Source organism: Diabrotica undecimpunctata, chromosome 1, assembly GCF_040954645.1.
Source record: "Diabrotica undecimpunctata isolate CICGRU chromosome 1, icDiaUnde3, whole genome shotgun sequence".
Lineage (NCBI taxonomy): Eukaryota > Metazoa > Arthropoda > Insecta > Coleoptera > Chrysomelidae > Diabrotica > Diabrotica undecimpunctata.
Window position 1 is genome coordinate 83,578,942 of NC_092803.1, and position 26,680 is coordinate 83,605,621.

Genomic DNA, 26,680 nt, shown 5'->3' on the forward strand with positions numbered 1-26,680 from the left:
AAACCTGTTTTTTGGATTTGGTATTTTGAATTGAATTATCTTCTCGATTGCTCACAATGTAATAGCATTTCCAACTTACTTTCTTCCGTTTTTCTTTGTTGTTGTGTCTATATTTAGGTTTTATTGGAAGAACTAAGTCTAAACTAAAAAATCTAAAATTCATTTCTAATGGGTCTAGTGACTAAACCCCTTAGAAATGATTTTTTTGTTTCCCAAGAACTTAGTTTCCAAAACTCCTCTCCTCCGTTTTCTTATTTTTTTTTTTTTAATTTTTGGACGTACCCATTGCATTTCGGCCCTATCTTTCGCTCCTTTTTTATAACATTTTGTTTGTAAACTCAATCACTATTCATCTTAAATCCTGTATAAGCCTTTCCATTAAGTCTTAAATCTTCCATCTATTTCCAGAGATGGAAGCCCCAAGGAATCAGAACAAGAGGAAGGCCCGTAAAATATGGATAGACGACGTAAAGAGAGATCTTAAAACCATGAACATGCCTCTTCGACCATCATTTTCGTTATTTGAATTAAGATAGTGTCTGTCTGTTTGAGTATGTGTTTCTTTATTTTCGATACTTTACTATCTTCACCGTTTGATGATTGGTATTCCGACGCAGAATCAAAAATGGGTTTTCGGTACCAGATGCGGATGCCTCTTAAACCTCAGCTTTGGCTGGACTCCCCATAATAGTTATTATTCAAAATACTTCTCTGTTGAACGCTAGTTCCAGATTTTAACAGATGTTATTTCGGTATAATTGTAGTGGAATCTTGAACCACATCTGACTTATTGCAGTTGTCGCTCTCTGTACTGGAAAAACTAACTTGGTCTATTATGCTTGTCGAAATATTCATGTCCTCTTCAGGATCTGAAGTGTGGGATCTTTCGATTGCAGCTGCTTGGAGTCACAGTTGTACCATGCGCCTAGTTCTATTTTCTGCATACATATTACTAAATTTGCAACAAAAAATGATTAGCAATAGTATGTCAAATTAGTTTACTTTAAGTGTGATAACATTTCCTCTTATATCAATAAATATGATTGTTTATCATTGTTTATATTGTTTTAGATAGATTTTCACATAATATTATCTATAAACATGTAAAAATTATACTTCTATATTTTTCTCATGATTCTATATCATTGATATATTTAAATAATAATATTAGCTATACTTTTTAGGATATAATGTTAAATTCCTAATTAGAAGCAAAATGTGATGTAAAATAATGGTAAATGAGTGACTTACCTTCTATCACAAAATCAAAAGAACTTTTAAAACACTTAACACAAATATTACTAGTATATTTCGGTTTCAAAATTAACAAAAGCACTAAAACCAAACCAAGGTGATCCTTCGCTCTCAGATGTTTGATTTACATCTGAAGTACACAGTTAAAAAATAGACAATTTGCCTAATTTCCTACGGAGTTCCTAATCGTAAATATTTGCATCTGGCTCGGTGTGAAAAAAACAGCCCAAAAGAAATATGTCAAAACTGTCAAAATAGTTACTTATTAGAGAAATTTAAAACAATCACAAATTGTTGCTAATTAAGATTATTGTGATGTATTGGCAACCATGCAGTGCGGTTACGTCACAATCAGCTGAGAGAAAACTCAGTACGACAGACGCGACGATGGCCTATTTAATGTATATTGTTACTGTTGTTATTATTTACAACCCGGTCCGATACATATTAATTATGTAAAGAGAAATGAAGACCTACTTATAAATCAAAGAAACATGATTATAAAGGAATAGGTACTCTAAACAGAGAGAGTAATAATTAAAATTTACAGGTATTGGTTTAAACTTAATGTACGAGGCATGTGTTTTAAGTAAGTACCGTTTTGCGATTCCGCCGCCGCAGCGCTACTGTCGGCGTTCCGCGCATGAGCGCTGGTTACCTACATCTCTCGTCTACGCACTGACGCCATTACAGTCTGATTCTTCATTGTATACTTGTTTACTCCAGTGTTTAAGATGCCTCCAACAGTCGTGAGTCACGCTGATTGTGAAGTACGGGCTGTTATACGATTTCTTAGTGCTAAAGGCGTAAAACCGATCGATATTCATCGTGAGATCGTTGAAGTTTACGGACAAAACATTATGAGTGATGGAATAGTAAGGAAATGGGTGAGAGCATTTAAAGATGGCCTCACAAATGTGCATGATGAAGAACGGAGTGGGCGTCCTTCGGTCGTTAATGAAAATTTGGTGCAGAAAGTGGACGAAAAGGTGAGAGAAAACAGACATTTTACAATTTCATCATTGTCCGACTGCTTTCCTCAGTATTCTCGTAGTGTTTTGTATCGCATTGTTACTGAGAACTTGAATTACCGGAAATTGTGTTCACGTTGGGTTCCAAAAATGTTGACGGATTTGCACAAAACTCAACGTTTAGGCAGTGCATTGACTTTCCTTGAGCGGTACCACAGTGAAGGTGAAGATTTTTTAGACCAAATTGTTACTGGTGACGAAACGTGGGTGGCCTACGTCACACCAGAATCGAAACAACAATCCATGGAATGGCGACATTCATCATTACCCAAAAGAGTGAAGTTTAAGCAAACAATTTCTGCCCGGAAAATCATGTGCACAGTTTTTTGGGACAGAAAAGGAGTATTCCTAGTGGAGTTTCTGCCTCGTAATGAGACAATCAATGCAGCGTCTTATTGTGAGACATTGAAAAATCTGCGTCGTGCAATCCAGAACAAAAGACGTGGCAAGTTGAGTAAGGGTATCGTTTTGCTGCATGACAATGCCCGTCCACATGTGGCTAATCAGTCCAAAGATCTCATCAAATCATTTAAATGGGAAACTCTAGATCATCCTCCATACAGCCCTGATCTGGCGCCCAGCGACTACCATTTGTTCCAGCACTTGAAGAAACACCTGGGCGGTCAGCGTCTTCAAGACGATAACGAAGTCAAAACATTTGTGATGCAGTGGTTAACAAGTCAGGCGGCAGAATTTTTATCAGGAGGGTATTCAAAAACTGGTGCCACGTTATGACAAGTGCCTCAATATTCACGGAAATTATGTAGAAAAGTAGATTAAGGTACAGGCTTTTATGTAAAAATAAAATTATTGCCATATCTTTGCACGTCTTTTTTTAATTCCAAAAACGGTACTTACTTAAAAAACACGCCTCGTATATTTAAACAAAAAAGGATAAAAAAGTAAGTTGAAGTACATATGAAAATAAATCAATATTATTTTAAATCGTATCCCAGAGAGTTGTAATATTTGTGGGTATAAACTAATTTGTAAAGCACTACGATTTATACTACAGTCCATCTAATTAACCTACCGTTGCACGTCATTATTATTGACAGAGATCAAAGTTGACATAGTTGCCAAAGTATAAAAAATCCTGAATCCATTTTAAATCAAATAGGTCACATAATTATTGCAAAAGTGGGTTATACAACAAAACAAATTAATATTTAATGTACATAAATAGAAACAAAACAAGAGTTAAAAAATAATCTTGTTACAAACAATTTGAGCCGCTTGTATGTATCGTATAAAGATGTAAAATGGAATACTTAAACAAAAAAAACCCTTTTTTTATTACTTATTATAATTAGTCAACACCGCAACTGTCAAATAAGTGTTTGCAATTTATGCCAAAATATCACCTTCGTTCGATTACAGTTACAGTGTGCTCCGAACAAATGTTCTTCATAAAAACGCTTTATAATGCATTTATACAAATTAAATGAAACATATTATTGTGTATTTCTTTAAGTTAACATTAATAGAAATCTTTAAATATTATTTCTACGCGTATATAATAAAATATGTCTAGTGGGCCTAATGTCAATGTACTCGGCAAACTGATTCTAAAAAAGAACACACCTACCTAAATATTTCGTATTGGTATCATGTGACCTCACGGGCTATGACGCGGATGACGTGCAACGGTATGTAAATTAGATGAAGTATATGTGCATATATGACTAATGCACATGAAGGATTTATTAATAAATCTGAAGAAGAAAGTAAAAGATGAAGAAGAAGAAAATGAAACCAGTAGGATATTGAAGAAATGGTCGTCTTCGTGAGGGGGCAGATTTCTAAATATAAAACAAACATTTTATTTAAAATAAAGAGGGGAGAAAAAGAAAACAAAAAGGATTTAAAAAATGGTAGAAATAAAAATGTATATCGTCTGGTTATTAAAGCAATTCGTGTATTGAAGAACGAGATTACTTAGAACAGGGTTATGGAAAAAACAAGTTCATGGTCGAAATGGAAGTAGAAGGGAAAAATTTAACTATTTTTATTTAGTTGCTACTTATTAAGTTACTTACTATCGATTAAGGTTTGTCCTTCTGTTTTCAGTTCCTTGGTCTGCTGTTGAAAACTTTGTAGTTCGGCTTTCAGATCTGTTAATTTATCACAAAATGTAGAAATATTCGTTATTATCATAATATCATTCCATTGAGGCAAATTTTCTACTATTTCCTGTCCAGACTCTACAACATAAAAAAAATCAATCGGTTTGTTTTGCTTCGTTTTTAAACTATAAATAATATATTTTTAAAATACAAAATATGACGCCGTAATTCCCTTCACTACAGAATATTAAGGAATTCGCCACTGGTGATCTTATTTATATTGTTAAGTATAGGATTTGCCGTATTCTAAAAATGTATTGATTTTTTTTATATCCAATAAATCACTTTATATTTTTACTTAAATTCTAAAAAATATTGAATATTTCTTTTGTAATCTTCTATATGCGTAAATTCCATCATTATAACTATAATAAATAGATTTATATTATATCTGCTTACATTACATTACGTTACGATGGACTACAACAATAACAACTTTGACATTTCAATAAACCATTATTGTTGGTATTTATTAAAAGTCACAATGGATCGTTTTCTGAAAAGAAACGAATTGAAATTTTATTGATGTAGGATATTTATCGTGTTTTTTTGGTAGAAGTCAACAAGAAGCATATAATATCTGTAATAATTTATATTCTAACAGAAATTCCATAACAAGATCCAGTGCAGTTCGTAAAAAAGTGGCTTATGTGTTACTATGTATTAATCTGTGCATCGCAAATCTGGCTTCATCCTGCGTAACGATATGAAGTGGTGGAAGATTGAGCAAGACTTCCAATGCCGCTGTAGAAGTTGTTTTTATGGCCCCCATAATACATAGAAATGCTAGCCTTTGTGTATTACTCAGCAGCCTTATTGCTCCCACTTGCTGCGTCTTTGTCCACCACGTTACAGAGCCATAGATTTTTATACTGTTTTACCCCTAAATCTTACCCTCTAGATTAGTTATAATTAACATAATGCCATTGAATACCTTGTCTCGACCGATTTGCATTGAAATTTGGATTTAGGTTATATTTACGCTTCAAAACATACACTTCAAAAGTGGACTTGTGCAGTTGGTTGCTTTTTATTTTTTTAGAGGTTAAAACGACCCATTTAAGAAAAAATTTAAAATTATAGGCAAGCAATTTAGAAATATTTAATTATACAGTGACATCAAATTTAGATTTTTTTACTATTTTAATTTTGTACTACATAATTTCTACCTTTATAAAAAATCAGCCCGCAGTATTTTTAATTGAAACTGTAAACACAATAATTTTTTAACCAATATGTTATGAATTTATTTTATTTTAACTTAAAAAAACAACCCTCATTAGTTTGTAAGGATGAGTATGATGAAAGTACATATGTCTGTGCTTTAAGCACTTTAAACCGGATAAACTTACAGATTGTACAGATTATATTATAAACAATACATAAATAAAGTAAATTGTAAAGCGGTAACGATTAATTTTATTTGGGGAGATTTTCACGATGTTTATACTTTTTTATTTTGAGCGTACCTCGCTTAGTAACTTTTTTAAAAAGCAAAAATAAAGCTTTTTTGAAACACTTTCAAAAAATTTTAATGAGTTTTCCCCGAACAGTGATTCATTTTTTGGTTATCTCACGTTGAAATATTCGACTAGAATTTGACAGATGAGAACCTACTTTTCAAGAGCTACCACTCTGTTTCTACTGGGTCTATAGACTTTATAATTACATCACTTTTTTGTTTCTATAAACGCTATATTTGTGTTACAAATATTTTTTTCGATAAATACTTACTTTTTGAGTTATTTGTGAAAAACCATCTGAAAACGTGGTTTTCATTTTGAAAAATGGACATTTTTACTCGTAAATAACTAAAAAAGTATTGACTCGATAAAATAAAAGTTGCTTAGAATTAGTCAATTTATTCATTACCGAACTTGTATGTTTTTGTACCCCCGAGATGGAGTGGCTTTCACCCTCCAAGTGAAAGCAACCCTGGGCTTAAGCCCATAAGTAAAGTAAAGGGTAAGAGGAACCTAAATCCAAATTTTCAAGCAAATCCTTTGTAACGAGGAAAATTACAATCCAAAATCGTTATTTACTAAAATACAATGTGAATAGATTGGTACAGTAATTGGTAGTAAGTAGAAGAATTTTGTTTCCACTTAATTTTTATCAACGATTTTTATCCGCCGATTTACATCCGACTGGACATGAACGTTCCTCGCGATATATCGTTGCAACATATCTTTACATATTTTAGCAATATATCGCTTATCTTAAATTGCTTTAGTGTGAACGTGGTTAATATTTATACTAGCAAATATTTATACAATATTATTGCCTTAATAAATTAATTATGTGTGAGTTACACAACTTCAAAATATCGGTTTTTAGTCCATTTAAATATTTATTTGAATAATATACAGGATGTTAACAAATAAGTGGGAGAAACTTTAGGGGGTGATTCTGCATAAAAAAAAATGAGAGTTTGCTATATAGTGTATGTTTGTATATCGTATGTCCGCAAATGATTCGTTTTCCAAGATACCGTGGTGGATATGTGGATTTTACATTCAACATTGGTGCGCATACAATAATAGTCTCAATTAAAACAAATTGTACGCCACTGAGATACTTCTAATTAAACATAATTTTTTAATTTTCCGTTCAATTTGTGACAAAAAATCTCTTTTGTTTTTTTTACATAAGGCGTTGCTTTTATGCAAAAAAATAAAACATTTTACCGTATTTTTAATTTCTTTAATACGTAGCTAGAGAGGTATTTTAGCTTTTAGTTTTCCAAATATTGTTAATACTTAATTAATTTTTCTGGAAAAAAAATGAAGAATTTTACCAATGAGGAATTGTCAGACATGCATTTTGTCTATGGTCGAAGTAATGGAAATGGTCGAAAAGCTCGACGATTGTATGCTGAGTTGTATATAGGAGGTAACACAATATTGCTCGTTTTCAATTAAGACGATTCTTCATTCAATTGTTAAAATTTCTAATTTCTTTAATGGCGTTTTTTCCGTATCACGGAAAACGATGCATTTGCAGACATTTGTTTATATAGTCAATTGTCATTATTTTGTCATGAAAAGTCACTCCCTGATATGTTGCACTTATTTGCTAACACCTTATATATCATACAAATATGTATTTACACTTTGAACTTCTGTAACATAAAAACACTGAAAACTTTTGATGACCATAACCAAAGCTACTTGTCTGCAAAGTTTCAGCCAATTTAACTGAAACCACTTTTACATAAGAAAAATGTCGGGGTCCTTCATGATGCTTCCAGAAAAAAATTTTAAAACACATTTTTTTGCCGATGACAAATTAATACTTAATTACAAGTGGGTTAGGAATTCATTTCAAATTACACCCGAAGGGCTCTCTACTGCTGAAGAAGAAACCGTCGTAGACTTCACGGCAAATGCCGAAATCAACAAACAACTTAATAATACAACACTCTTTAAATTTTGGGCAGGGGTAAATGATGAGTTTTCTGCACTGAAAACCAGAGCTTTTCGTATACTATTACCGTTTTTAACATCCTACCTTTGCGAAACAGGATTTTCCACGATTTGGAAGACCAAATACAGATCGCAGCTAAATATATAAAAAGATCCGGAAGCGTCTATTTCTAATTTTACACCCTGTTTCGATAAACTTGGCTCTCCAAAATAGGCCTAAGGAAGTCACTAATACATATTAAACTTGTTCATAATTTAGCATTGATAAGTTTATGTGTAGCAATATTACAGTGCTCTTTATAAGTGTACCTATTATATCAGTATTCATGTGTATTTTATTTTGTAACAATTCTGTTTTGCTTTGGTTTTTAGTTAATTAGTTAATTTTTTTTTTTTCGGACATGCTCACGCCCCCCCCCCCCCCCCCCTCCTAAAGAGGGAGCCCTACGCGGCCTACAGAGAATCACTGAGTTACATAGTTACTCCATGTTTAAAAATTTCTAGTTCATCAATGATAGCTTTTTCTTTATTATCTACAAGGATATTAGTGGTTTTAGAATCTACTAGAATATTAGTTGCTACTGACAATTTTACGAAAATTCTTATGTACATAGTGTTACGTAAAAATATGAGTCATAGTTTTAACCTGTTAACATGTTTTTATTCTAATATGTTTTAGAATTTACGAGAGACTTCGATTTACCTGAGCGACCTTCCAGAACCGATGCGAGGGAAATCCAGTTTGCCTTTACCGTTTCGCCATCGAAGGTTTTAGAGTTTTCGAGATAACGGCACTGGTATATAATAACGGAACTTTATTTGGAAGGGACAGTTAATTCTCAAGACCCGCGCTCGCGAATTTGTTACGTACGGATATATATAAATTATTGTCAGATAAGTTAATATAAATAAAGAAATAAATTAAATCCGTAAGTGTTATAAATATTGAACCTTTTAATAAATTCACAACAAATGGTGGCAGAAGTGAGATCGAACATAAATTAGACTTATAATAATAATACAAGTGAATATTTGTAAATTGTGAAAATGACGACGATTTATGAGCTGACAGTGACTAATTTAAGAAGACATCTTGAAGACAGAGAATTAGCTTCTACCGGAAAAAAGGCTGAGTTAGTCCAACGACTAAAGAACGCTTTGCTAGAAGAAGGACTAGATCCAGAGACTTATATATTTAAAGATGCTGTCCTCTCGTCGATTTCGAAAGTTTCTGGTGATGTAGCCAAAGTTTCCGGTGATGTAGCCAAAATTTCTGGTGACATCGCATCATTAGAGAACAAAGTTTCTGACGATATTTCAAAAGTTTCTTCTGATGTAGCCAAAGTTTCCGGCGACATCGCTTCGTTGGAAGACAAAGTTTCTAACGAGATTTCTTCGCTGGAAAGCAAAGTCTCTGCTAACATCTCTTCGGAAATCTCTAAAGTCACTTCTGAGATGTCTGCCCTGGACGATAGAATATCTTCGTTAAAAAACCAAGTTGCTGCTGATATGTTGGCCTTCGAAGAAAAGATATGGAAAGAGATGGAAAAGAAGATGGAGGAAACAGGGACAGCAGAGAGAGGTAACAATCCGATTACAGTGGAGATAAAAGAAGACGAGACGAAATGTAAGTTGGAGACACGGCCGAAATTTGAAGGAAGTGGAGGTTCTATTCATGTTAAAGTCCCAACTTTCGACGGAAAATCATCATGGAACAACTACATGAAACAGTTCGAATCAGCCGCAAGAGCGAATGGATGGTCTGAAAAAGAAAAGGCTGTAAACCTGACTATCGCTCTTCGAGGAGATGCCTTAGATGTGCTTCAGACCATAGCCGTAGAGGAGACCGATGATTTCGAACAACTAAAGAAGAGGTTAAATATGCGATATGGCCACGAACATTTGGAGCATGTATATCAGTCGCAGCTTAAAAATCGTAGACAGAAGAAAGAGGAGGCTCTTCAAGAATATGAGGTAGATATTGCCAGATTAGTACGATATGCTTATCCAACAGCTCCCGAAGACATGATGGAAAAATTGGCCGTTCAAACGTTTATTGATGGTCTTCGTGATCATGAAATGCAGAGAACACTGCGATTAGCTCGTCACAAGACGCTGGTTGATGTCCTATCCGCCGCCCTCGAATACGAGTCAGCTACGCAGGCCTCTGGCGGGTACAGTAAAGTTAGGACTGTAAAAGAGGAAGGAGATGAAGATAAACTTGACCAGCTCGTTAATATGATGAAAAGCATGACATACAAGAAAACGAAAACCATCAGATGCTGGAATTGTGGCGAAATAGGACACGTACGAAGCTCCTGTAAGCACCCTAGGTACGACGCAAATCAAGAAACTCACCACCAGGAAAACTAGAACGGGTCGGCTTTAGGGGAGCAGCTTCGACCCGGAACTTTTCCAAAGATCCTCTTATACTAATAGCTTCTTTGAAATGTCGTGAGGATAGTGTATATGTAGATGGAGACATAAATGGTAAAAAGCATACGTTGTTGGTGGATACCGGAGCGACCAGAACCATTATACGCCCGACAGTTATAAACAGCCGAAAGAAACTGTTACCAACGAGGTTGCGACTTCGGACCGCTACAGGTGAAAATGCTAACATTCATGGAGAAATCCAGGTACAATTGGGAATTGGAGCAGAAAAGTTCGTCCATACTGTTATAGTTGCTGACATCGAAGAGGATGTTATATTAGGAATGGACGTAATGAATATGCATGGATTCCAATTGGATTTTAAGAATAAGGTAATCAAAGTTGGCAACGAGGAGGTATTTCTCCATCCACATAATGACAACACTGTGCAAGCAGCCAAAACAGAAGATACAGTCGTGCCTGCGAGAAGCGAAACGATCATAGTAGCGCGACTACAGGGAATTGTAGACGAAGGGACACCTGTTATGATGGAGCCTTGGAACCACGACGATGAGGTTGGCCGTGGAATCATAATTGGAAAGGAATTGGTGACTTCGGCTAAAGAAATTCCTGTGAGACTTATCAATGTTAACGACTACCCAGTGACCATAAAGAAAGAGACAAAAGTAGGAACTTGTGTACCTGTGACATCCATAATCCGTCAGGCGACAACATCTGATAATTCCAACGATAAATTCGACCAAATGGTTGCAGTTGCAGGACAGTCTCTAAATCAGATGGAGAAAAGGAAATTAAGGGAATTTCTTCGGCAGTATCGTGATATTTTCGTACCGAAAGGAGGAAAGACGGGAAGAACTACGGTTGTTAAGCATAAAATTGATACTGGTAATGCTAAGCCAATTCGTCAAACAGCTCGACGATTACCACAGGCGAAAAGAGAGGAAGCTGAAACGATTGTTCAGGAAATGAAGAAAGACGGGGTGATAGAACCTTCTACGAGCCCATGGGTCTCTCCGGTGGTCCTGGTTAAGAAGAAAGACGGAACGACGAGGTTCTGTGTGGATTACCGTTTGCTGAACAACGTTACCAAGAAAGATAGTTATCCTCTGCCTCGGATCGATGACACATTGGACACATTGGCTGGAAGTAAATAAAGTAGATAAAGTAGTAGATAAAGCTGGCAGTAGATAAAGAAAAGACAGCCTTCACCACAGGATCTGGATTGTGGCAATTCAACGTTATGCCATTTGGACTCTGTAATGCTCCTGCGACATTTGAGAGGCTTATGGAAAATGTGTTGAGAGGGTTATCTTGGAAAACATGCCTGGTTTATTTAGATGACATAATCGTCTTGGGGGAGACATTCGAAGATCATTTGAGGAATTTAGAAAACGTTTTTAATCGACTTAAAGCTGCCCAATTGATGCTAAACCCCAAGAAGTGCCAGCTATTTCAAGGTAAAGTCAATTATCTGGGTCATATAGTCAGTAAAGAAGGAGTGGCCGTGGATAAGGGAAAAATCGATTCCATTAAGGAATGGCCAAAACCAACTGACAAACATCAAGTGAGAAGTTTTCTTGGACTATGTACTTACTACCGGAGGTTTATTAAGAAGTTTGCAGATATCGCTAAGCCATTAACGCGACTTACAGAGGAATCAAGAGAATACTGCTGGGATATAGACTGCCAAAATGCCTTTGAAACGTTGAAAAAGCATTTAATAACAGCACCAATTTTGGGGTATCCACTGCCAGAAGGAGAGTTCATCTTAGATACGGATGCAAGTAATGTGGGAATTGGAGGAGTGCTGTCTCAGATTCAAGGAGGACAGGAACGAGTCCTCGGATAGTTTAGTAAAGTTCTTTCAAAACCAGAACGGAATTATTGCGTCACGAGAAGAGAACTTCTGGCAGTAGTGAAATCAGTAGAGCACTTCTATCAATATCTCTATGGCAGAAAGTTTCTAATCCGAACCGACCATGCCGCCCTTAAGTGGTTGATGCAGTTTAAGAATCCAGAGGGTCAGATAGCCAGGTGGATCGAACGACTCCAAGAATACGATTTTAAGATTGAGCACCGGGCCGGAGTTAGCCACAGAAACGCTGATTCTCTTTCCAGAAGGCCATGCCCAGCAGAGTGTTCCCACTGCAACAAAACGGAATCCAAGGAAGCAGCAGTGCTAAGAACGACGATTGTCAACGACGACTGGACGCCTACTAAGATAAGGGAAGAACAAGAGAGAGATCCAGTTATACAGAAAATCCGAAAATGGAAAGAGGAAAGCCGTCGACCACCTTGGCAGGAAATATCAAACCTATGCTCAGTAGTTAAGACGTATTGGGCCCAGTGGGACTCATTTATCATCGAAGATGGCTTGCTTAAACGAGTCCTGGAAAATGATGACGGTTCAGAGAAGAGAAGACAGTTGGTGATCCCAAAGAGCAGAATAGCCGAAGTACTTCGTCAGCTACACGACAGTCCATCGGGAGGGCATTTTGGTGTAAGGAAAACCCTTCAGCGAATTCGGGAACGGTTTTATTAAATGAACAGTTCCGACGACGTAAAAGACTGGTGTAAGAAATGTACTATTTGTGCTACGAGTAACGGGCCTCACCGAAAAAGGAGAGCTCCTATGAGACAATATAATGTTGGAAGCCCGTTTGAAAGAATAGCTTTGGACATCGCTGGGCCATTTCCAGAAAGTGAAAATGGAGGCAAGTACATGTTGGTAGTAATGGATTACTTTACTAAGTGGGTCGAGATTTACGCACTTCCCGACCAGAAGGCCGCCACCGTTGCAGATAAGTTGATCCAAGAATATATCAGCCGATTTGGAGTGCCTTTGGAGATACATAGTGACCAAGGCAGGAACTTCGAAAGCGATCTATTCCAAGGAATATGTGATAGACTAGGCATGAAGAAAACAAGAACTACAGCATATCATCCGCAATCTGATGGTATGGTAGAGCGGATGAATAGGACAGTTGGCAAGTATTTGACAAAGATGGTGTCCGATCATCAGCGAGACTGGGACCAATATCTTCCGTTCTTCACAATGGCCTACAGATCTGCTGTGAACGAATCAACAGGCCAGACACCAGCCAAAGTCCTATTCGGACGCGAAATGCGACTACCTTGTGATCTCGAGTTTGGATGTCGACCTGGAGAAGATGTAGCAGGTGAAGATTATGTGATCGAATTACGAAGAAGAATGGACGATGTACATGAGTTGGTCCGTTCCCACCTTCAGATCGCTAGCGACCGAATGAAGAAACGGTACGATACACAAGCCGAAAAGGGTTGCTTTAAGAAGAACGACAAAGTATGGCTCTATAATCCCAAGAAGCGAAAAGGTTGTGCTCCCAAATTGCAGCAGTTTTGGGAAGGCCCATACCTAATTATGGAGAAGATCAACGATGTCATCTACCGAATAAGCAAGATTCCGAGGGGAAAGCCGATGATAGTACACCATAACCGGTTGGCGTCTTTCGAAGGTGACCACGACGTAGATGAAGAAGTGGAAGTAAACCAAGTCCACGATGTGTCTGACCTCACGTTTGAGGAATTCATGGGTGCCTATGGAGGTACCGGTAAAGCGAGACATGGTGTTACCACTGAAGAAAAGCAAGATCTACTCGCGCTCCCCGATGACTACTCGCTGGCCCTTACCATCCCGGCCAGTATTAAAGACGCACCAGGGTTGGCATCCGTCTTTCGAAGGAAGTTTGGTCGAGTTGCAGAACTTCAATACCAGGTGCCAGCTCCCGGTAAAACCTTGAAACTCCAAGATGTATCACGTTACCTTTTCTACCTGGTAACAAAAGACACTGCCCGTGACCAACCTACCTACCGAGATGTATGGGAAGCCTTACTTCAATTGAGAGGGCACGTACTAGAGTCCGACGTGCAAAAGTTAGCCATGCCAAAGTTGGAGTGCCGCCAATTAGATTGGAGGGTTATCCGAAATATGGTGGAGGAGATCTTTAAAGACACCGAAGTCCAGGTGTTAGTCTGTTGCAATCCGCATAGTTACTGGTGCGGAGAGAAAACCGTCCCTTGTCATTTTTATACAACTGGAAGTTGTAAAAGAGGGTCCAGTTGCCGATACCAGCATACCGTTCCAGTTCTAGTCCCGACAAGGTTCCAGGAGGAACCATCTTTTGAGAGGGGGGCAATGTTACGTAAAAATATGAGTCATAGTTTTAACCTGTAAACATGTTTTTATTCTAATATGTTTTAGAATTTACGAGAGACTTCGATTTACCTGAGCGACCTTCCAGAACCGATGCGAGGGAAATCCAGTTTGCCTTTATCGTTTCGCCATCGAAGGTTTTAGAGTTTTCGAGATAACGGCACTGGTATATAATAACGGAACTTTATTTGGAAGGGACAGTTAATTCTCAAGACCCGCGCTCGCGAATTTGTTACGTACGGATATATATAAATTATTGTCAGATAAGTTAATATAAATAAAGAAATAAATTAAATCCGTAAGTGTTATAAATATTGAACCTTTTAATAAATTCACAACAATAGTACATCTTATGCTTCTTTGATAATGACAATGAAAATAATATCACAATAGACAACTATACTATCGAACGAGTGGATGCCTTTACATATCTCGGCACAGAAATCAATCAGAAGAACTCCGTAAGTAGCGAAATTAATGCACGTATTTCCAGCGGGAATCGTACATACTATGCTAATAAAAGATTGATGACATCGAAATTATTAGACAAAAGAACCAAAATGACTATCTACAGAACACTGATTAGACCCGTAGTAACCTATGGATGTGAAACTTGGGTAATGACGAAAAAAGATGAAGCCCAACTCAGGACATTCGAGAGAAAAATACTGAGGAAAGTATATGGCCCGGTACAAGAGGAAGATGGCACATGGAGAATCAGGAGAAACGACGAGGTTAATGAGTTAAATGAAGGTTATGACATTGTAAGATTTGTGAAAAGTCAAAGACTGTCATGGCTGGGACATGTGCAGAGACAAAACGATGCAAAAACAACAAAGAAAATGTTACAATGGAAGCCCATAGGAAGGCGAAAAAAAGGAAGGCCCAGAACGAGATGGTTGGATGACGTGGAAGACGACCTGAAAACAATGAACATAAGACAATGGAGAAGAAGGGCACAAGAGAGATCTGAATGGAAGGACATAGCCAGACAGGCAAAGACCCATCCAGGGTTATGAGGCCAAAAGAAGAAGAAGAATATAATCTACGTTGATTTATAAAGTGTTACTAGCATATTGTATCATAGGGAAAAATCAAACGACCTGTCCCCTCAATTCCCGTACGAGATTTGATCTACCTTCTTTACCTATTTTAGCATTAAAATCTCATATTATGTACCTATGTTATATCGTTGGATTTTAAGCTTTTTAATATTCCAATAAGCTTAATTTACAGAATTATGACTTTGCTATTGTACTATATTTTAGCAGTAGCACAATATATTTGTACTGGGTTAATAGTAAATGGTGAAGCGCGTAGCTATAAAACCAATATTTTTTCGCTTATTAGCATAGGCCAAAGTTAAGTACATATTCCTCGATATCTGTTATTACGAAAATGTCTACTCCACTTCTATGCTATAGTTGTTATCGCTCCCGCAGTAATATACCATATTTGTGTCTCCGTGTTCCTGAGCTAGAGCATCGTAATTTGTTTACACCCTCGATTGAGAAGTTTAAGCGTTTAGTCTACTGAACAAGATTTACAAATTTTCCGGAATCATAGAGGTTCCTAACATTTCAGATGTCTATCCTTAGAATGGATTTTGGTATTTTTAGCCTGGGGATTCTTGACACCTCTTGCCCACCAAAGGACCGCCCGGGACTAAGGGCTGTAATATTTCCCCTGCCATAGCAGTACGCAGTTTTCTACATGATAATGTCATGAGATTGAATTTTGTTTTCAAAGCTTCATGTTTTACTGGTACGTTAATATAGCAAAAGCCAATATCATTAATTGTAGGGAGTTTTCGCCTTACAAACATACAGTTTATTAAGTAAAAAGTTCATCAAATACCTAGCCAGGTCCAAGTAGTCAACAGAGTACTCTTTTACTCATTACACTTACCATTAAACGTATTTTTAAAGGATTCACTAAACTCATCATAGTTCTTTTCAAGTAACAAGTGAACATGATCCTTGATATCGTCCATATACCCTACACTGTCGCTGTAGACTTTTTTGCCATTATCTCTTAACTGATTGACACCCACCTTTATTCCATGAGTAGTGGCGAAAGCACTAACAATTCCAAATCTGAAAACAAAACAATCTTAATTAATAAACACAAACTTACTATGAAAACTCGGGTTAGTAACTACGTTACGAGGCTAAAAAACTGCTTAGTCGCTTTGATTATTTTGTTTAGTACTCGAGGTTGTGTTCTTTCCACAATTAGTAGGGCATCAATGATTCAATATATAGAATTGAATATTAAACCTACTACCCTGCGACAAAATTTGTTGATTATATTCGTTTTTTGCATTCAGTTTTATTTAAACAAAAGTTTACTGTTTGTCGATTTAATGAACAAATGTAACACTCTGATATAGATTATTTTCTCATACAGATTTTAATATAAGTATAACTTAAGCAAAAAATGTGTAATGACACTTATTCGTTTTCAACAGATCAAATATAGAAGGATTGGATGGAAGAAAATATTTATCACTTTAGTGAGTTTTAATATTATGCATTTTTCCTATATTCTGTCATCTTGGGCTTGATAGCTCAGCACATCATTATAAATTCAAAAATGTGTGCGAAACACTAGAGCAATGATCGGCAAATGGTGGACTGCGGTTTAACTCCGGACCGCGGAAAGTCGAAAACTGGACAGCCAAAAATATTTTAATATTGCAATAACATAATTTATAAATACAATTTTTAAAGCCTTTTCCTACGTTTGATTGCCACCGTAGAGTTAGAAATACTGCCGCCGCCGCTTAGCTTAGGTATTCACGCGTAGAGTTGGCACCACTGCCACCTCGCCGATATTAGCCAGCCAGAGCCAGGGCACTCAGGGCAGTCTGAGCTACCACAAATAGTAGTGTCAGTGGAATAGGACGGGGGGAGAGTGATTTGCATGGGCCCAGCCGTTCGTAATGGCAACGGCGCTACTAGTCACGTTAGGTGGGGGGTATGACATAGCAAGAGACGTATGACGTTGATGTAAGTCCTCCTGTTATGGTTTTACTAGTTTTGGATATTTACCCAAATAATGATTATACTATACAATGTTTTCCAAAAAAAAACAAAGATTGTAGCAATTTCGACCAATGTGATTGTAGCAACTTATTTCTAAAGAATTATGGGTATATATCGAAAAAAAAATGGTAGGCGATAGTAGTAGGAGATAAAAACAGTATACATTAATTTTTATATATCTAATAAACATTGCTAAAAGAGAAGAAGGTACAATACCAAAATGGTATAGTATTCCAAATCGAAAAAATCAAGAATATTTTTTGTTGATGGGTGAGTTAAAGTTGGACAAAAGGCTATTAAACATCCTCAGGATTAGGAGTTTATTTTTACAAGCACCAGATAAGAATAGCACCTAGTTATACCAAACTTTTGTTAGTAAATACAAACTCGATACTATTTTGTACATTTTGCTTCTGTAGTTAAATTACCTTTAAATCTTAACATTCTTAACCAACATGAATGTTTTATTTATATACCACATATATTTTAAAACTCTTAACTCTTATAATTGTTTTCCTAAAATTTGTCTTATTTTATAAAAAAAGTCAATGCACTCTTAATTCTAATATTTTATTATTTTAGACTTTTTATGGACTTTGTGGCATTTTAAAATTCCTTGGTATATATTGAAATACTCCCGTATTTGTTAAAATACCGAAGAAGAAGAATATTAATAGTGTATTTCATTTCCTATCGTACGTATTAAAACACCAAAGTAATTTCAATCCTTTTTGCGTCGTTGAGGTCGATTATAAACCATTTTAGAGTTTGTTTATATTTCACAGACGCATATTCTTTGATCGAAAGCCGCTCGATATTGCGTTTCAAATAAACATCCATTTAGATCGCTGAGAAGGTTTTGCCGAAAAGGTCGGTGTCGGTCGCTGTCGGTTGCAGTTGCTTACAGTGTTAGTCAAAATTGTTCTTTAAATTTGTAATATCTTCGTTTTTCGTCCTTTGTCATGGAAATGTATATTGTGTCAGTTAATAGTTACAGTTAAAGTGAGGTTTTGAAAGATATCCACATGTTCCATTTTCTTGTTTTTTAAGAAGCTGAGTTTAAAGTTTGTGTTCCAGTGCCCCAATGTCAACCTCAAATTTGTATGTCCTAAGAAGCCGTTTCAAAATACTTTTCATAGTATCGAGATGAATTTGTTCGTGTGGCAGAAAGTGTAAGTCCAGTTCTACCCCCAGAAATTCCAGTGAAGTCTAGTTTTCATCCAAAGAAGTTTAAGTGCAATCCAGGTAACTTTTGTGTTTAAATTTTAAAGGAAAAATAAGAATAAACATTTTTATTAATAATTGCTTTCATAAGAGTTTGTAAAGATAATTTTTTATTTGTAATAATTTATTTCTGCTACAAATTATAGCCAGTAACAATAGTAAGTTTAGTATTATCCCCAACTCCTAGAGTTTGTAAACGGATAGGACATATTAAGTGTTTCTCTTTGTTATTTTTGTATTTACTTTTGTGACTGTTAATATATTATTTTTGTATTGTCTATTTTTGTAACTGTTTGTGGTGAGACAACAATAATTAAATGTTTAATTTTTGGCTAAACCATTTTGTTTGTTTCTCTTAACTAACTATCTAACCCCTTTTTTGAGTTTCATTTAAAAATACACATTTTTCATTTCTAATAATTATTTCAATAGTTACAACTAGTTGTAATCGTTACAATTAGGCATTTCAAAGCGACGTCCCATTTTAAATAGATAGAGGACCTTCTTGTGTTTTGTCCATTTGTCTAGAAGACTCATGAAAGTACCTCTTTGTATCATTTTTTGTAGTTGTCCCAATCCTACCCCCTTGCCATTCACTTATCCGCGACCCAGTTTCTCCAAATAAACCCTGAGCGCCGTTTGCATGTTTCGTTTATTTCGCTTACCCTATCTCCACCCCCAGTAACTTCTATTCCCAATTTTCAACCCCCCATAATAATATCCCATGTGGTAGACAAAATTATTCGTTACAACCTTCTACTTCTGTGAAGTGAAGCCATAGGATGGATGGATACAATATTTCTGTTTTTCATACAACATTTCGGTACACTCACCCATACGTTACACACCATTCTAATTAGTGTTCAGAAAAACCTGTAGTCTGCCTACGAATGTACAGAACAAAATGGAACCGCTATACAACTTTGATGATTATTACATGGAACTAAAATACAGATTAAGGGTAGCCACAAAAGAGGTCAGAGAAACATTAACATGGTCTAAACACATTAGAAAGGAAGCATATGATGCGAAAATGGGTAAAATAACATATAAACTAGAAGACAAGCTATTAGTCAAGAACGACTCGAATTTACTAATCATTATTGTCATTTCAATCAGTTGCTATCAAGTCCTCGTAGACACTTTGTTTCAGGAGTAGCAACCTCCAGCGGAGTCTTACGTTGCCATGTTATCTATTCCTGTTGTAACTTAAACATCATAGTATATAAAATCAAATAATGTAACTCAAATTTAACTTAACAACATTTAAAGGGTGTTTACCCAAGTATTTAGTGGCTCAAAACATGTACAACCAGATAACATTGATGATGGAATATTAATTCCGAAAACGTTCTGTGATGTATCCCAATGATCCCGTAGGGTGTTTTGATATATACCTTTTATAAAGGAATTTTTAAATAATTTTTTTGTGATACATGGTATACAGCCAGCTACAGGAATTTAGTTTCCTTGTGAATTTATGTAAATAATATTGTAAATTTTATGTGCACATATGATAATGTAAGGATAAACAGACGGAAGATGAAAGAAAAAGTTTATAAACGTGTCCTTTCATCTTTTCGTGTACCCGGAAGATGTGGAGTATCCCACAAGGGTTTTTTTTTTTTCATATAAAGGGCATTACATTTAATTATGAAAATATAAGCTTGGGAATAACATCCTAATAATCAAAACATTGCGTGATTCAATGTCAAATAAACAAAACATGAGTTGTCATTAAAACAACTTCTGGTATTACATTATTATTAGTATTTTGAAACGGGAGTAGACACTGTCTCTTGCTTACGCTGCCGAACTCGTTAAATTTTTACTCTTTTAAATTTTTAGTCTAAGAGTAAAATTATAACATTACACCTTTACTCTAGAGTAAAATTTTAATGTTAAATTTTTACTACGTGTGTTTAAAATGTTATTCCTTTTATCTTATGTTAAAAAAACTTTCACTACCGACCTCTTCATGGAACGCAGCAATATTTTTACATGCCGCATTACAGGAATAGTATAGTTCAAACAAGACAAACATTAGAAAAGAGCTCCTTTCATATACCTTATTAAGAATTAAAATAAGTAACAACATGCAGGTCCTATAGTAAAGTACTAAATTATTAGAGTTCCCACGCTTTGTCAAGTGTAGATACATAAGTAATGTAAACTTTAGTTTTTTTAGACCGTCTTTTTTGGGAATTAATTAAAATGATGACACAAGGAGTTCAGGCATCCAATCAATTGAAATAAGTTAAATAAAACAAATATGATAGGCGGAGGTGCTGAAAAGCTCCAAAAAAATGTTCTCTAATTGTTCCACTATTGGTCACTTTCACAAATTAGTAAAGAAATTAAACAATCACCTAACTATATTTATTTAATATAGAATAGATCAACTTTTCCAATTTCCGATGTGGTACTTATTCCGAATCAGAGAGTAAAATTTTAACACATAGAGTAAAAATTTAACGTTATGATTTTACTCTGGAGTTAACATTTAAAGGAATAAAAATTTAACATTACACCGGGTTACGATATAATGCTGTGTTATCAATAAACAAAGAAAGAAGTACTACAATCTTTATCTTTCCGAAGTGCATTCGATTGGGCTAACCGGGTAAGGGCCCAACATCATATAGTAGCATAATATATCATTTCTCCATTTTGTTAATTAATTACCCGTCAGCAAAATGCATTTGAAATGTGTTGATCAACCTATTCTTGTTCGATTATTCATAGCAAGTACACGTAAATTTACAGGTGCTTAAATAGTGATAAAGACCAGTTTTTTGTGACTATTAATAATAAACCAATTTCACTCCAGGCAAATAAACCCAGTGTTTGTATTTATTTAATTGTTTATTTTTGTTTTTGTTTGTGTGTATGTAGTGGTAGTTTACAAAAATGGTGAAAAATATGGACCAAGTGAAAGAATGCCTACAGACCAAGGAACAGGAAAACGGAAGCAGGCTGTTTAATCTACAAAAAGGTTATCTCTATACGGATAAGGTATATGTATTCATTGAAAAAACAAATGAAGAAAATATTGGCAAACTGCATCCTATGAAGGTAGGTCATATTTTACATAAAAAATTAGCAATCAAAAATATTCTTAGTATTGATAGAGTAGGGGAAGAGTACAAGTTAAAAGCCCCATAGATACAAACAATTTCGTAAAAAAAGAAAATTTAAAAGAGGAACATCTAAAAGCATATATTCCAAATAATCTGCTTCAACGAAGAGATATAATAAGAAACGTAGATACTGCCTTTAATGACGAATATCCTTTTAATAATATAATATCCAATATATCAGTAACGGAAGTCACTCGACTCAAAAGAAAAATTGATTTAAATGTAGAAAAAGTATATGTATATGGTATTACTTACTTTTGAAGGAAACATTTTACCCAGATATTAGTTCTTGCAACATGGGCACATTTTTCGTAATTATAACAGTACAAAAACCAGATGTATTAACTGCGGACATGAGAAAAACGATGATCATAACTGTAGAGACCCACAGGACAATTATTGTATAAAATGTAAAAAACTATGAGCATAAATCCATTTCCAAACAATGTCCAAAATTTAAAGAACAAAACGAAATTAAAAGACATATGGCCGAAAAAAATTTAACTTTCTTAGAAGCAAAGGACAGTCTAAAAAACTCTTATAAGGAATAGTTTTGAAGTATTAGGTATGCTAAATAATGAAAGCTTTCCACCTCTTCCAAGTCAAACTAACACCAAACATATACCTAAACCATCCTCATCTAATACCTAAAAACAAACACAAAAAGTACCTCCAAGTCAACCTGAAACTTCTTCACATTTTAAAAAAGGAAAGCTCAATCTCCCTTACCTGAAGTTATGTTTCCTTTTGAATTTGGTCCAAAAAGACCTCTTCCCTAAAATATTTTACACAGTGCTGATCCTGATCCTAATACAGATGAATTTATAAACATATTTTTCAATATTTTTAAAAGTGTCCTCGAAGAGTTTGATTCTTTTAGCGATTTGGAAAAGTTAGATAAAGCATACATTTATGATAAAATTAACAAATTCAACAAATTTAAATAATGGCTAATAAATTAAAAAATAAAATAAAGATTTTACAATGGAATGCGCAATCGGCTGTAGCTAATAAACTGAGTTTAGTTAAATGTTTAAATGAAAATATTGATATTGCCTTAATTTCAGAGACATGGTTTAAGCCAGATAAACAATATAACTTCAAAGGTTATAATATTATTCGTATAGATAGAAATGATGGTTATGCAGGTGTGGCAATCCTTGTCAGAGATGTATTTTGTTTTAAAGAAATTCCAATTAAAAAAATTTTTAATGAAAATATTTTAATGTGTCTTATACAAATATTGAATAACAGTGAAATAACGCTAACATGTTTCTCATTATAATGCCCATCGGACATACGAACAACTGCCGATTGGAAGCAATTCTTAACTGTACTAAGTCAAATAGTATATTTCGAGGTGATTTCAATGCGCATCATTCAACATGGAGATCATACAAAAGTAACACCAAAGGCACGCAAATTATAACCGCTTCAGATAATACGGAGTTATTACTTTTAAATACCGGATCACCTACAAGGTTCACAAATAATGGGAATAAATCAGTCGTGGATTTAACTTTTGCAACCCTAGATATAGCAATTAATTGTGCATGTGAACTTTACCTGATGCACTGGGTTCAGACCATTTTCCAATTATTATAGAAATTAACAAAGGCATGGAAAGTAAAGACATCATGTATGTATGTATGTACAGCGTTAACAGGCCTTTTAGGCCCATTGCTGGATGGATAATTTCCATCGTTTTCTATTCTTAGCTAACAGCTTCCAATCTCTGATTCCCATCTCTCTGACATCTTCCATCACTGCATCTCTCCATTTCTTTCTTGGTCTTCCTCTCTTTTTTTTGCCCTCAGGTACTCTCCAAGCAATATTCTTAACTAGTCTATTACCTTGCATTCTTTCTAGATGGCCGAGCCATTCTAGTCTACGTTTTTTCACCACATTTGTTATTGTAGGGTTAGCATACAACTGATACACTTCTGCATTAGTTCGTCTTCTCCATTCTCCTTCTACTACTTTTCCACCAAATATTCTGCGAAGTATCTTTCTTTCCCATGCTTCCAATGTGTTCTGTACGGTTTTGTTCATAGTCCATGTCTCGGCAGCGTATAGCATTGTGGGTCTAATTATAGTTTTGTATACTCTTATTTTTGTATTACGAGATATATCTTTGGCCTTAATTATTTTGCTCATGGCTCCAGCACACCTGTTGCTCTTGGTCAGTCTCAGGTTGATTTCAGTTTTTTCTTTACATGTCTGATCAATAAGAGTACCTAAGTACATATATTCATCCACCTTCTCGAATTCTACAACTGATCCATTCTCCACCTCCAATTTAAAGGATCCCCTGGTGCTTATTCCTTTTTTGCTCGAGATCTCCATGTACTTCGATTTATTAATATTAACTTTCAGTCCCATTTTAGAGCTTTCCCGAATCAGTCTTTTTGTTATATTTGATAGTTCTTTTCCATTTCTTGCAATGAGAACCACATCATCAGCGTATGCTAAGCATTGGTGCTCCTTGTATAAAATAGTACCGGACCTATTTATCCCACTAATCCTTACAATTTTTTCTAGAACTATATTGAATAGCAATGTAGATAACGGGTCTCCTTGGCGAACACCTTTTTTCACTTCGAATTCTTCTGAGACTGTACCGTTGCATCTCACAGCACAAATGGTTTGTCTAATTGTCATTTTTACCAATCTTATTATTTTTTCTGGCACTTGGAATTCTTTTAGTGTTTCTATTAACTTGTTTCTGTTTATTGTATCGTAGGCAGCTTTGTAATCAATAAAAAGTACTTGTGCTGAAATGTTGTATTCATAGCAATTGGTCAGGATTTGTTTTAGCATAAAAATTTGATCGGTTGTTGATCTTCCTTTCCGAAATCCTCCCTGGTATTCTCCTAGATTCTTCTCTATATATATTTCTAATCGTTTTTTAATTAGTATGGCGAGTACTTTATACATTACTTCTAATAAGGATATTCCTCTATAGTTTGTGCATTCAGTTCTATCTCCCTTTTTGTGTATAGGAATTATAATCGACTTATTCCATTCTTGAGGCATTTCTTCGGCATCCCATACTTCTAGTATTAGCTCACCAAGTTTGTTTATTAAGACCTCTCCTCCATATTTTATGTTCTCTGCCACAATGCCGCTCTCCCCGGGACTTTTTTGGTTTTTCATATCTTTTATTATTTCTTCAATTTCTTCTCTTGTGGGCTTTGGTATTTCTTCTATTACTATTTGAGGTCTAGGAACATAACAATTTTCTTCAGTAGTCACTTCGTCATTTAGTATCTCTTCGAAATATTCTTTCCACCTTTCACATATTTGGTCTTCATCCACTATCAGGTTTCCTTGCTTATCTTTTACATTCATCGTTCTTCCCTGGTACCCAGTTTTAATGTATTTTACTTCTTTATAAAAATTTTTTATTTCATTTTTCTTGTAATTTTCTTCAATGCGCTTAATTTTATTCTCCATATACTTTCGTTTCCGCTCCCTTAGGATTCTCTTTACTTTTTTTCGTTGTACGGCATACCTTTCTAGGTCGTCTTGTTTTTGCGAACGTAAACTTTTTAATCTCAAATCTGATCTTTTTTTTTAACTCTGTTCTGCATTCGTCATTGAACCAGTGGTTTTTTCTAAATCTTTTTGCTCTTGGTATGTTCTTCGACGTAGCTTCCTTTATAGTGTTTGTCATTTTCAAGAACTTTTGTTGTATGTTACTCACAGTAGTACTATCTTGTTTAGCGTAGGTTTTTTGTATATCCTTTTGATAGTCCTGCTTTACCTCAAATTTTCGCAGTTTTTCAAAGTTAAATTTACGTTGCACTTTCTTTTTCCGTTTATGCCTTTTAATTATTGCTTCTCTCATATTAATTCTAACCAAAAAATGATCTGAGTCTACGTCAGCCCCTCTGCACGTTTTCACATTTGTTATTAAATTCGCAAACTTCTCTTGTATTAAGATGTGGTCTATTTGATTAGTTCCATTTGACCCCGGAATTTTCCACGTTCCTTTATATATATTTTTTCTCCTAAAATGGGTACTCATTATCTTCATCCTGTTTTCAATTGCGAATGTGATTAATCTCTGTCCATTATCATTTGTATTCAAATGTTTACTTTCACCCCCTGTTATGTTTTTATATATATCTTCTCTTCCGACCTTTGCATTGGCGTCGCCTATAATAATTTTAGTGTCTTGTCTGGGCATTTCTTCACACAATCACTCTAATTCTTCATAGAATTCATCTTTCACTTCTTCTTCTTTTTCTTCTGTTGGAGCATGTATATTTATCAACGATATCATGTTATTTTTTCCTTTAATTCTAATTGCACACATTCTGTCAGATTTTACTACGAATCGTTTTACCTGCTCCACGTCTTCATGTACCAGAATAAAACCAGATAAACAATATAACTTCAAAGGTTATAATATTATTCGTATAGATAGAAATGATGGTTATGCAGGTGTGGCAATCCTTGTCAGAGATGTATTTTGTTTTAAAGAAATTCCAATTAAAAAAATTTTTAATGAAAATATTTTAATGTGTCTTATACAAATATTGAATAACAGTGAAATAACGCTAACATGTTTCTCATTATAATGCCCATCGGACATACGAACAACTGCCGATTGGAAGCAATTCTTAACTGTACTAAGTCAAATAGTATATTTCGAGGTGATTTCAATGCGCATCATTCAACATGGAGATCATACAAAAGTAACACCAAAGGCACGCAAATTATAACCGCTTCAGATAATACGGAGTTATTACTTTTAAATACCGGATCACCTACAAGGTTCACAAATAATGGGAATAATTCAGTCGTGGATTTAACTTTTGCAACCCTAGATATAGCAATTA

The 26,680-nt window shown here is 35.1% G+C and overlaps 1 protein-coding gene across 2 annotated transcripts in view; it reads right to left on the reverse strand.

Moving 5' to 3' along the window:
- Nucleotides 1-26,680, reverse strand: part of LOC140450907 (prominin-1-like) — a 157,247-nt gene that overhangs the window by 111,924 nt on the left and 18,643 nt on the right. For both annotated transcript variants that reach the window (XM_072544593.1, XM_072544591.1), the window contains exons 3-4: nucleotides 16,331-16,518; nucleotides 4,325-4,489 (exon numbers count right to left, since the gene is read on the reverse strand). In XM_072544593.1, the coding sequence (XP_072400694.1) occupies nucleotides 4,325-4,489; nucleotides 16,331-16,518 (353 nt within the window). The remainder of the gene's footprint in view (nucleotides 1-4,324; nucleotides 4,490-16,330; nucleotides 16,519-26,680) is intronic.